The sequence below is a fragment of the Ascaphus truei genome, chromosome 7, assembly GCF_040206685.1.
Source record: "Ascaphus truei isolate aAscTru1 chromosome 7, aAscTru1.hap1, whole genome shotgun sequence".
Taxonomy (NCBI): domain Eukaryota; kingdom Metazoa; phylum Chordata; class Amphibia; order Anura; family Ascaphidae; genus Ascaphus; species Ascaphus truei.
This window is the reverse complement of record NC_134489.1, coordinates 18912544-18925875: the sequence shown is the minus strand read 5'-3', so window position 1 is coordinate 18925875 and position 13332 is coordinate 18912544. Positions and strand designations below refer to the sequence as shown.

Genomic DNA, 13332 nt, shown 5'->3' with positions numbered 1-13332 from the left:
ATCTGAAAACTACAATTATTTTATATATGTAGAATTGAGGATTAGGCACCATTTTTGCTGAGCGGTACTATGCCATAAAATACCTTTCAACACCGGAATAGGAACAGGCTGTAAATTGTCTTCCGGCACTGGACCGTGTTATAGAATAGCACTGCTTAGTAAATATGTACCTACATTTGAATAGCACTGTGCTCTTCTGCAATCAAGCACACTACCACTACTACTGAAATGCCACTTTAACTAATCAATACCATCTTTGAATAATTTTAGTGTTGGTCAATGTATCGCAGCCTGAGTGAGACCTGCTGGATGTTCTGGCGTTAGAGATGGACTCACCTTGCACTGGATGAAAGGTCTCAAGAGTACAAATATGGGAATGCGAGTTCTGACAATGAAGTCCAGGAAGTCCCAGAGGGCCAGGCCTCCCACCTTCCGCAGGGCCATCTCCTTCACCTGCAAGCTCAGCCGGTACCACTGGCTTCCCAACTGTCTCTCAAAGCAGACCAAGATGACCTTCAGGGCTGAAAGGCAAAGAAAGGAGTGTGAGGAGATAAGAATCAGTCAATGCAGTGTTACCTGCTGAGGACAGTCAATGCAGTGTTACCTGCTGAGGAACCACAATGGAAAGATGGACTAGTCAAGAAGTAAAGGCACTGGTCTATAAAGTGGGATACCATTATCTGAGAACCCAGTACCAGCTAAGATGGTCATTTGATCCTTATTCCCAGGATCTTGGAGTAATGTGGTACCTCTTTTTAGGAGCTTGCAGTCTCTTAAATTGTAAGCTTACTTCCTGGACTAGAGTACAGTATGTTAGTATTCTAATTCTATTGTTAATTCTATTATTATCCACTATACTGTGCTGCGGGATTTATTCAAGACTTATAAATAAATGATAGTATTATAATTGGTAATAATCATAATAATATTGTAATTATAGAGTAGATGATGTTTTCCTCCTTCTCTAGGTTATCAAGCACTTGTGAGACTTGCTGTCTTTCGTTCCATATGGAAAGAAGTGGGAGACCTCTTATTACTATCTGCTATAACAATCAGAGAGGAAGTATCAGCTTGCACTGTATATACAGCTGTCCACATTAGGTGAGTGACTTCTCACCTAGATAAGCAGCCTGACTCGTGGACTCAGCAAGCCCCTCCCTGCGCAGGTCTTTCCCAGCATCCCCTGGGGTGGAGCAGTGAGCGGGGGAGCTCTCCAGCATGAAGTTCTTGCTGCGGGAAGTGCTGATAATACGAGGAGGCAGCAGGATGTTAATCACAGTCTGGAGCAGCAGGAAGACCTCTGGCAGCTCCAGCCAGGGACTATCTGCAAGGGAGAGAAACAGCTAAGACGTAGCAGCCATACTAACCAATTCAATAATACCTTGGATGTGTAGTGTAGGGGTTAAGGGGCTGGACTTCATCTACTTCTAGTGAACTTCAGCTTCTTATACTCACTCTGTGTGATCTCTCGCAAACCATGCAGCCACCTCTGGGGTTGAAACCTGGCAGGGTATGGGCACCTCTGGCAATGAAGAGCTTAAGGCTGCGCTTATAGTGCCGGCGACGGCGCAAACGTATTTCCGCCGTCGTGTGCGCTTATAGTAGAAGCAACGGCGTGACAGAGCGACGGCTTGGTCGCAATCGCTGGAAGTCAAGTCAATTGGATTTTTCCAGTGACCGAAGCGTGACGTCACCATCGCCGTCGCGTCGCTGGCACTATAAGCGCAGCCTAAGAGCGCTCTGAATTCGTATTCTGTGTACCAATTCATTCAGACCTTTACTTCCTGATCCCACTGTCAGCACGAAGGGAATCAGCAGGTTCAAAAGCATGCCCTCTCGCCTCTCCTGATTGGTGAATGGGGAGATCACATGACACAGCGGAAAGTCCTCTTTTAAGGCCTGTGCGGAAAAACAAAACCCCTCACAAAGCGCACAGACTAATGTCTTGCAAGACAGCAAAAGCGTCACATTACAATAAGCACGTTTCATGAGTTTAGGAAAGTGTCAGTTTAAGTGATGGGGAGTTTTAACAAATAACCGCTCCCCTAGTAAAAAGATACAAAGGGGACAGAGACAGCCATTGGTGATTGTTGTTGTTATGCTGGTAACAGTAGTTGTGGTTTGAGGCCTTTGCCTGAAATGCAGAAGGGTGATCCCACTGCCGCCTGTGGGGACAACTGATGCATGTAAGGCCAGGTCCATAGTACTGCAGTAATTAACACAAATTCCCAGCATGCTCTAACTCCAACACCCACCACATTATATATATATATGCAGTGGTCGACAAATCACCAAAAAATCTACTCGCCGAACAAAAACATCTACTCGCCACCTAGTACCAAACGTGTGCTGCTTGGGCCAATAGGAGCTCGCCACGATGTTAAATCCACTCGCCCGGGGCGAGCAAATGTATAGGTTTGTCGAACACTGTATATATGTAAAAAGGAGTGCTACTGAGCGTGACCAATGCACACAAACAAAAGACAGGGGTGCCCAATGCTACATCCAATTGACAAAACATATAAAGTAATAAGTATAAAGTTTAAATACTTCAATAGTACTGAAGACCATGCCTAATGGCATTGATTGCGCCCATAGACAGCGCGGACACAAGCAGGAGGGGGGCGCGCGTTGCGCAAGAAATCAGTTCAAACTGATTTCTTGGCGCGACAGGCAGGTCACGTGAGCGGTTCGCCAACGAGGGCGAACCAGCTCCATGACGCCCCAAGGCACACCCCCCATGGCGCGTCCACCATGGACGCAAAACGCACCCGCTTCACGCGAGTGACGTCACAGCCTTCGCCCGCCTCCGCGCGGGCGATGGCTGTATGGCCTTGGCCTAAGAGTGAGATTGATACAGTGCTTACCTAAGGAATACTGAACGTTATTACCTTTCGTATCTTTGATTAATTTGTCATTAACGTGGAATTGCTAAGCTTTTCTGTGCTGTATAAACATACCTGTATCTGCAGTGCCACCAGTCTGACAACGGCGGTGCTGAACGGAAGAGGTGGGGAGAGGTACGGGCTGAGGTGGAGTAGGGGTAACCCATCTGCAACACTGGAAGGGCCCACCACACCCATCACCTGCAAAGCAAACATCACGATAAGCGCAGGTAAGAATGCAATATGTGCCATGGACTCCAAGGGAAAACCACAGTCTGGCGACCTTGAGTTCTACCAACAGGAGGTGACAATAGAAATGGGGAGTGCCTTTTTAGAGGGAGAAGATTGCAGGTGTAGGTGAACACGTGTGATAAGTAAGAATGGCGCCATTTGTATTCGCCAAGCATGGCATACCGAATACAGAACCTGATGCAAAGTTAGAACGCAGGAGTGCAAGAATGGGAAGGTTCCTTTAAGCATAGATACACAACTAGGGTTGCCAGGTGGCTTCTCTGAAAATACTGGACACAATGGTGAAAGGTGTGACGCGCTCTAGACACACACGCGAGCTCAAAACACACACACGCACATACCTACCTCTCTCTCCGCACGATGCTGTTTCCTACTCTCCTGGGCCTACCCCCAGGCTCCTGACACCTCCTCCTGATTGGTTATATTACCCAGCAGCAGCCAATAAGGATGGAGGAAGCTGCCCAGCTCCCTGTCAACAGCCCTGCTCTCTCACTGCTCGGGGAAATCCCACGGCCCCCCAAGCCGGTCAGATCACTAAGCCCAGAGAGGTAACACCGGACACATACATTTACAGTATTCCATCTCATTTTTTTTACTGGACAGAGTGTCCAACTACAGGACAGTCCGGTTCAATACAGGACACCTGGCAACCCTATACACAACAGAGCCGTCCCAGAAAGCATTGGAAGAAATGCAATAACATAACAAATGGGGAGTACTGTGCAATGGTCAAAGTGCCTTAGCATGAATGAGCGGCTCAATGAGGAAAGGCACTGACTGAAAACATTGATTTTGAAACAGGGGAGCCTTGTTCAAATCCCTTGTTCAAATCCTCCATGTGACCTAGGGCAAGTCACTTTATCGCCCTGTGCTTCAGGCACCACAATTAGAGTGTAAGCTCCATAGCGCAGGGACTGATTGTGGCTGCGGAATTCTATGTACAGCGCTATGTACACTGTCAGCACTATATAAGAAACAAAATATTATTACTCTCATTTTAAGGCACAATTTCAAGAGGTTTTTTTATGTAATATTTAAGGCTAAAAGACCACTAAGGAAAAGATAAATCACCTATTCTATGAAATACTTAAAACTTGTAAATAACAAAAAGAGGTACTCTGTAATACCAAGTACTATAACTGTTGTAGCATTGATACTTTGTTTAAATGCATGGAAGCATTATCTTGATGGACAAGAGAGTATTTTAAACGTTTGTTTGTTTTTCAACATGAATATAAGAGCCTTATTTAAAAATATGTAATTTTAAGCTATAATAAGTGAAGCTGTAAGTCTGAAAATAAGGAAGCATGTTATGGAAAAATGATCATCTAGCCGTCCAGCTGGAAAACCAGCTGTTTTATACTAGCAAGTATAGAACACCACTGCTTATTCTACAATGCTTTACAGGACCTCTCTAGCATTGACGAGAATGAAATATTAGAGGCAAAGGAAAACAGGTACATTTTTACAAGGAACGCATGCCAGAGACAAACGCCTCCCAGTGGGAGACAACACGTACAATATCTGGGTACATCTTCAGCTTCATGTCGCATGCAGGATTAGAGCGCAGACGGTGGGAGTCAGACACCCATCGTGTAACAGGAACCCCTCTGTGGTTACTCACCAGGTTGACACACACATTGATCAAAGACCTAAGGTGAGGCAGGAAGGATATGATTGGCTGCCTCTGAAGTGTCAAACAAACCCCTTCTATCAAATTGCTGGCAGGCTCCCACTCAACCTGTCGCCTGTAACACAACAGGAGGAGCGGTTAGAGGATCCAAGGGTACGGCACACAACTGGAGGTCTGGATAATGTCACCACTGTATATCAAGGAGGATAACTTCTATATTGCACACAAGAACCAAGACAAATAACATGCACATATACAAAATAATGAAGGCACTTACACAGCACGTGGCTTATGTCCACCTCTATTTTACCAGATTACCAATGTATCAGTACAAAACTTTTTGTTTCAAGGTAAGAAACCAAAATCAGTCACTTCATAGAGAAATCACCGTCATATGAAACGGCATTAAACACTCAAATCTACTGCATGTACCTGGCCATGTTGTTAGAACTTGAGGGAACAAGGTAACACTTAAACCAATGAAGCAATTGGAGCAGAAAAACGTACTTCCCCTTGACAAATAACCACAAAGGAAGTTAGGGAAGGTGAATTTCAGCAACTAGTTTACAGCCACGTTAAAATGCATACATAATTGTGTCATTTACTGAAAAGCGTGTTTCACAGTGAAGGGATGAGAACAGCAGTGATGAGCATGTGCAGATGCAATCATGGAACACACAAATTCATTGAGAGAGAATGACAGCTGGTACTGCTGCGGCAGCTTTTTATTCTACACATAAATACTTACACGGCCATGTGTAAGTAAACACAATGATTGGTAACTTTCACAGGGCGAAATGTCTCTCTCCCAGCAGTAATGGATAATTGGTATGGTGAAAGGGGATATAAAAATATATATGTGTATAATACTGTACTCACACGGCCAAGTGTGAGCAGTTGCAGAGATTTGGTTTCTTTTTAGGTTAACATTAACCCATCCACATCTGGTGGTCAGCACAATGGGGGCTGTCCTCAGGTTCCAGATTGACACAGGACTCTCTTGTTGTCAGGTGGGCTCTCCCCCCCGGTGTTGTGATGTGTAAGTTATGTGGGAGGGGAAAACGAGTGAGGCACGGTTCACTTGTATATAGTAAATAAAATGAATTTATTAATAATAACAACGGGACTCACATAGATTACAAGTAGACCCCTGGCCTCCTCACGTGGTCCAGGATCAGGTGTTACGCGTTTTGCCGACGGATCGGCTTCCTCAGGCTCATTTGAGCCTGAGGAAGCCGATCCGTCGGCGAAACGCGTTGCTCTATTCATCTGCTGAAACTGACCCACTGAGGCTTCCGTAGTCAGATCACTGTGCAGCATTTCCAGCCGAGCAGGAGAGTCTTCCTTCCTGAATCCCGGACGCGGGACCGGCTGTGATAGCTGCTTAATAACACCTGATCCTGGACCACGTGAGGAGGCCAGGGGTCTACTTGTAATCTATGTGAGTCCCGTTGTTATTATTAATAAATTCATTTTATTTACTATATACAAGTGAACCGTGCCTCACTCATTTTCCCCTCCCACATAACTTACACATCACAACACCGGGGGGGAGAGCCCACCTGACAACAAGAGAGTCCTGTGTCAATCTGGAACCTGAGGACAGCCCCCATTGTGCTGACCACCAGATGTGGATGGGTTAATGTTAACCTAAAAAGAAACCAAATCCCTGCAACTGCTCACACTTGGCCGTGTGAGTACAGTATTATACACATATATATATTTTTATATCCCCTTTCACCATACCAATTATCCATTACTGCTGGGAGAGAGACATTTCGCCCTGTGAAAGTTACCAATCATTGTGTTTACTTACACATGGCCGTGTAAGTATTTATGTGTATCTAATTAATCCACCACTGCATGTAACTAATCAAGACTTCTAACAACTTTTCAAAGTCATTTTATATGCCCATCTAATCCCTTGCTCCCCCATTGCCTGTTTGTTTTTACGTCTCTTTAAGGGCTCTGGATTAACCCTTTTTCTGGGGTTGAAGCAGAAGGGATTCTGTTGCTGGCTCAGAAAATCAGAGAGCCACAGTTGGTTTGACGGCTTCATTGTAAGCCTATCATTGTTTAATAACTCAAGGTAAGCGCCTGGTCTTTTTACACCATGTTCCTGGAATGCCACGCTGTTCACCTGGAGCATGCCGGGCTCCTTTTGCCTTCCCAGCCAGGCGCATGCCCGGCTGACGTGCGGTTGATGTGTTAATTGATAATGGTTCAGGATTTACTAGGCTGCAATGCTTCGCGTGTCCGCCAGATGGCATAAATTCATGAATTGTAATGCAGTATATATATGTATATATAAAGGCCATGTCTGTACATACTGTGCTATATGTATGCACACACAGCTGTCTCTCACACATACTAATACTCCTTATTTCTCCATCCATATACACCAATAGGGACCACTAAGTATCCACACACACTTTTAGTTGTGCTACAAACTCTCACATTTCCACACCCACCCACACCATTTATATCCCTCTCACTCCACACACACCTTGTGTAGAGCACTGTTTATACTGTGGGCTCTCCATTCATTTTTATTCACACTGATACACATACACACTCTTTCTTCACTTGCTTTCAGTTACCCTTTGACACCTCTAGCCATAAAACACATCCACACCGGGGGAAGGACCAGCACAGATAACATTCCAAGAGACACTGTTTTTAAGTTATCCTTGCTTCATTCATTGTAACATCGCCGGAAGAAGAGATCAGTGTATCTCGAAAGCTCGCACAAATAAAAGCATTTCGTTAGCCACAGAACGGTATCATCTATTTATTTTTTGATTATTGAAGCTCGGCTAACACGGTACTGATACCTCTACATGTATATATATATATATATATATATATATATATACTGTATAACAACAACCCCTATAACCCCTAACATACAGTACTGTACACATACAGTACTGTATATGCACAGCAATGATACTGTAGGCCGGCGGGGGCGAGATGTGTTTGCAGCAGAGAGAGAACCTCTGCTCTCTCTGCGCAAACATCGGCACATTAAAAATTATTTAAAATACATTTTTATTCATAGTGTAGATGTGCAGGGGGTCTCCGGAGCTGAACCGCGTTGGTTTCAGGTCCGGGGACCCCCTGCTCCCCGAGATACAGGCCCCTTTATGAGGTGCCGGTATCCCTCTGCATTTAAAGGTCCGATCACGTGACCGCGGCATGTAAACAAAGCAGAGGGTTACCGGCACCTCATAAAGGGGGCTGTATCTCGGGGAGCAGGGGGTCCCCGGACCTGAAACCAATGCGGTTCAGCTCCGGAGACCCCCTGCACATCTACACTATGAATAAAAATGTATATTAAATGTATTTATTTATATTCACCACCTAAAGGGGCCTGTATCTCGGGAAGCAGGGGGTCCCCGGACCTAAACCAAAAACGTTTCTGCTCCGGAGACCCCCTGCACATGTACAGTATGAATAAAACACATATATAAATAAACACTCGTTCCTTACCTTAGCGGCTATGTGCTATGGTAACGAAGCAGCATTTCTGTATTTTAATAATATTGTACAGTGAGCAGAGGGTTCCCTGAGCCAGAAATTAATGCTCAGGGGACCCCCTGCTCCTGCACAATATTATTAAAATACAGAAATGCTGCTTCATTACCATAGATGATATCCGCTAAGGCAATGAAGGGGTTAACCCACCGTGCCCGCTTTATTGTGGGTAGCGGGGGTGGGTGAAGGGGGTATTTGGCCCTTGGTGTGAGTTTAGGACTTGTGGGGGGGTTGCGGGTGCACTTAACCCCTTCACGGCCGTAGCAGTTAATACCGCTACGGTCATGAAGGGGTCAACCCCTCCCGCTACCCCCCCGCAAGCCCTAAACAACCATCGTTGGGGCTAATACCCCCTTCACCCACCCCCGCTACCCACAATAAAAAAAACTCACACACCGCAGAAGCACAAAAAATAATCAAATAAATCTAAATAAATAAATAAATACATGAATATAAATAAATACATTTAATATACATTTTTATTCATAGTGTAGATGTGCAGGGGGTCTCCGGAGCTGAACCGCATTGGTTTCAGGTCCGGGGACCCCCTGCTCCCCGAGATACAGCCCCCTTTATGAGGTGCCGGTAACCCTCTGCTTTGTTTACATGCCGCGGTCACGTGATCGGGACCTTTAAATGCAGAGGGATACCGGCACCTCATAAAGGGGCTGTATCTCGGGGAGCAGGGGGTCCCCGGACCTGAAACCAACGCAGTTCAGCTCCGGAGACCCCCTGCACATCTACACTATGAATAAAAATGTATTTTAAATAATTTTTAATGTGCCAATGTTTGCGCAGAGAGAGCAGCGGATCTCTCTCTGCTGCAAACACATCTCGCCCCCGCCGGCCTATAGTATCATTTATGTGCATATACAGTACTGTATGTGTATGTTAGGGGTTATAGGGGTTGTTGTTATACAGTATATAATGTATATATACAGTATATACTGCATTACAATTCATGAATTTCTCGGCTTCAAAGACAACAGCTCGCAAACGCCCCCATGTGTTTTTACATGGCATTGCAGTATTGCAGCCAGCGGGAATAAAATGCTTAAATCACTGGCGCGATATAACGCTATATACTGTACCCCGGGAGAAAACGATACAAAACCGCACATCACCGGGATATTCCGAAATTCGCGGAGCTAGCCAAGTAAGAATAAAGTTGGTCGGTAGTGTATGTGCCATATGGTCATGTTTGACACCCATGGAGAAGTCCTACATATATACTTCTCATTTGATATTTTAGAGAAGATGCTGGTTTACTTACCTGGGGTTTCAGATCTTCATTTCCTCTGCTGCTGTCCCAGAAACCATCATGACTGGGAGTGCGGGCAGCAGCAGAGGGAATCTTTCCGGTTTCATGCCCTTACTTCAAGGTTTGCAACATCAGAAACTCAAGGGCGTGTTTCTGCAGCACCTGCTCACCTCAAAGTTGGCATTTTGTGAATTTTATTGAACATACGATCCAGCCTCTTTAGGATGAGGATAAGGGCCGGTCTCACTGCCTCCGCTGTCCAGTCTGTGATGGGCAGCATCTCCATGATGTAACGTTTCAGTCCCCTGCTTTCCATTGTCTGTGTGTCATAAGGCGCCAACTTCAGGAGCGAATGTGCAATTTCCGCCAACCTAAAAAGTTTGGTTTATTAACAAAACGCATCTTTTCTATTTAGTAAAATATACATCTGCATTTTCTCATCTTTACTAACACAACTGTGCTGTCTCTATAGGATATTTTTTAAAGGTTTGAAACAAACATAGCCAAAAATGTAAGTAGTCGGATTATCCAAGCAATATCCTACATGTATTTTTGTTTTTTTTAAATACATCAATTCTGTAGTATTAGATAATACTTACTACTTTTTTTTAAAATTCAGCTTTTAATGCCATTTTTAATGAGTTTTAGTATACTGAACATCCTTTGATTTCTATAGCATGTGTGACAGAAACCAGGGTATGGTAATAAATTCCATATATAGGTCTCCCAGGATATTGAACAGTTTCTATCCTGTTTAGGCTGAAAAGTGCAGCCTCAGAATGCATGCACTCCATCCCACAGTTTGGCAAGTGCTAGAACTGAGGGATGAGGGATCCAGACCAGAGTTTGTCTGCCGCCTGATTTCTGTCACCTGTCCTGCTAGTTAGAAATCAGGTATATAAGGCTGATTTCCTGGTTCCTCTTCCCTCTCCCCAAGAGACTGGAGGCAGGAAGGCTGCTGGAAGCAGAGAGGGGAAAAGCCTCTCCCCAAACAAGTTAAATAATTTTGCACCTTTATCAAATTGCAAAGTTCCTTATTTTTGTTTATTGGAAGCGGATAAGCCGCCCCCATGCTAGTCAGGGTAAAACCTCAGTTAAGTTATTGCTCAGGTGAGCAGGCTTTTGTTTTGCTTGTGTTTCTTGTGTATGCAGTGTGGCACTCTCAGTGCCTGGGACTGAATAAACCAGGCAGTAACCTGTTTAAAGGAACAGCACGTTATGCCTCGTCATTTAACCTACCCTAAAAGACCGTGTTCTAACAGTCCTGGACAGACGGAGTAAGCCATTTGTCACACATGTTTAAGCACATTTCCCCGGCAGTGTAAGATCTTTGTAACACTTTCTTGTTTGTGATAATGTGTTGCCAATATTCCCAGCAGTTTGAGCTGCAAACTGTAACAATAGATAATGTTACCTTACTGATATAAGGATACATTGTAGCTGGTGAGTTACACTGACTGAAGGATTGATTTGAAACTGAAAAGCAGCCATTTAGTAAACCCCGGGAAGCAGGATTTTGCTGATCGATCGGCAGCTTAGGTAATTAGTTTTTAATAATGGTAACCAAATGCTGCATATATTAAAACAAAAAAAAGATTTAACCTTTTTTTTTAAAACTGCTTGGATTATCTCTTTAAAAAAGGTCTGACAAAGGAGATTATCTGGGAGCTGCCGTTGCAGTGATATCAGTAGAGGCTACTAACCTCTTCTTTAGCTTGTTAATCAAAACAAAAAGAGCCTGAAAAATAGGGGATGGACTTTTATTGGGACACCCAGAACTCTTGCAGCTGATTAGATCCCCCAATGCCTGTATTCAGATCCTGAAGCATCTCAGCTGCCTCCAGCCTTATGTCACCAATCAACGTCATTTAGCCTTACTTGGTAATTGCTGCCAGTTCAGTGGGGCTCCTATCTGAGCCTGAACCTGTGTTATAGTATTTCCGAGCCCCGGTGCTGACTTTCCTCGTGTATGTCTTCACCACCACCTGTTTGCTGACCTTTCATCATCCGCTATCATCTCGTATTTTGGGGCAATACAGTATGTTCCTGACTCTTTCTTGGAGATGAGGAGGAGCGCAGGTAGGTGTAGCAAAATATGCAAAAAAGAATAACAAATATATAGTGCAGATGGTAAACACTGTGTAAGTAGATGTAATCTATAGAATAGAACTCACATAGATCGCAGAAAATATCACGTGTCAGAGATCCTTCTCTCTCTGACTGGAGCCCTTTAAATGGTAGCAGGGAAATCCCTCAAGGCACGGATATGTATGGATAAGAAGAAAAGCCACAATAGTGCATACTATTCCAATAATGTATTAATCATACAAATAACACGAGTATATCACACTCACATTCGCCATGTACAAATCAGGTGGGGGAGAGAACCGCAGCTCGTTGTATAATGGTGTAGGTGTAGGCAGCTTCACAGCATTCAGGATTCTCTTCCGCGTGTGTCACAGCCGTCGCGTCATAGAAAGAATTGGGAAAAACCTTCTCTGTATAACTCTCAACAGTGTGTGTCTGGCAGCATGGGGGGGGGATCTCTGTATCACAGAGATACAGAGATCCCCCTCTCCCCCTCCCCCATCCCCCCCTCCCCCCCCATGCTGCCAGACACACTGTGATATACTCGTGTTATTTGTATGATTAATACATTATTGGAATAGTATGCACTATTGTGGCTTTTCTTCTTATCCATACATATCCGTGCCTTGAGGGATTTCCCTACTACCATTTAAAGGGCTCCAGTCAGAGAGAGAAGGATCTCTGACACGTGATATTTTCTGCGATCTATGTGAGTTCTATTCTATAGATTACATCTACTTACACAGTGTTTACCATCTGCACTATATATTTGTTATTCTTTTTTGCATATTTTGCTACACCTACCTGCGCTCCTCCTCATCTCCAAGAAACAATCTACCCTTCTGGGACCTGGAACTGTCCCATCAGAGGAAGTTGAGCTGCTTTTACACACATTCATTTTTTCACTATTTCACTATTGGTGTTATATTGTGTGTTATTAGTTGTATTACCAACAACAATATTGGTTCACCAGGGAGCGCCCAATCCACTTCCTCACCTCACCCCTTCACCTTTCCTTCACATCCCCTTGTTTTGTGTTCCTGACTCTGCCTGACCTCTTTGGTGCCACACTTTTGATCTGGCTTGTTACTTGGGCCATTGGCATGCATCATCTCTGCCTGATGCTGCCCATGTCTCAGCACACTAAAACCACTACCGTGAGTTTGCTTAGTTGATGTCTGTGGATTCGGTTGAAAGATATAGACCATTCAAAAAAATCACTCAAGTCAAAAGTCATAACACAAGCACTCTACATTAGATGCCTGCTTAGTACAGTGTGCTGTAAGATGGTGATGCTTTATGAATAGGTAATGAAACCACCGGGCTGATACAGAAAGTACAGAGAGACAGGATACCTCATGTGTGATTTAACATCCAGGAGCTCCAGGGAGGTGACCCGTGGCTCCCCTGCCAGGTTCTGCAGGATCTTCAGCCTGGGGCCACAGTGCTTGTAGAACTCTGTGCAGATGTTGAGCAGGGACTCCCTTGGCCTCCGGAACTCCTCCCGCGCAATCCGCTCATCCAGCTCTTCCCGGGGCAGGCCCTGACCTTCTTCCAAGAGGTGGAGATTGTCCCTGAAAGAATAAAGGCTATATTGGCGATTAAGCCTTTCATTTGTAAGTTGCCGCATATAGTAGGAGACAGATGACCCATTACTCCTAAGGAAAGAAAAAGAT

The 13332-nt window shown here is 44.6% G+C and overlaps 1 protein-coding gene across 23 annotated transcripts in view; it reads right to left on the bottom strand.

The window, feature by feature from the left end:
• UNC80 (unc-80 subunit of NALCN channel complex) overlaps positions 1-13332 on the bottom strand; it is a 118187-nt gene that overhangs the window by 24520 nt on the left and 80335 nt on the right. For 19 of the 23 annotated variants that reach the window (XM_075607169.1, XM_075607173.1, XM_075607177.1 and 16 more), the window contains 7 exons: positions 13012-13245; positions 9739-9939; positions 4762-4885; positions 2961-3086; positions 1776-1899; positions 1118-1324; positions 337-521 (listed from right to left, as the gene is read on the bottom strand). In XM_075607169.1, coding sequence (XP_075463284.1) covers positions 337-521; positions 1118-1324; positions 1776-1899; positions 2961-3086; positions 4762-4885; positions 9739-9939; positions 13012-13245 — 1201 coding nt within the window. The remainder of the gene's footprint in view (positions 1-336; positions 522-1117; positions 1325-1775; positions 1900-2960; positions 3087-4761; positions 4886-9738; positions 9940-13011; positions 13246-13332) is intronic. The other 4 variants (XM_075607171.1, XM_075607189.1, XM_075607179.1 and 1 more) reach the window with 1 other exon arrangement.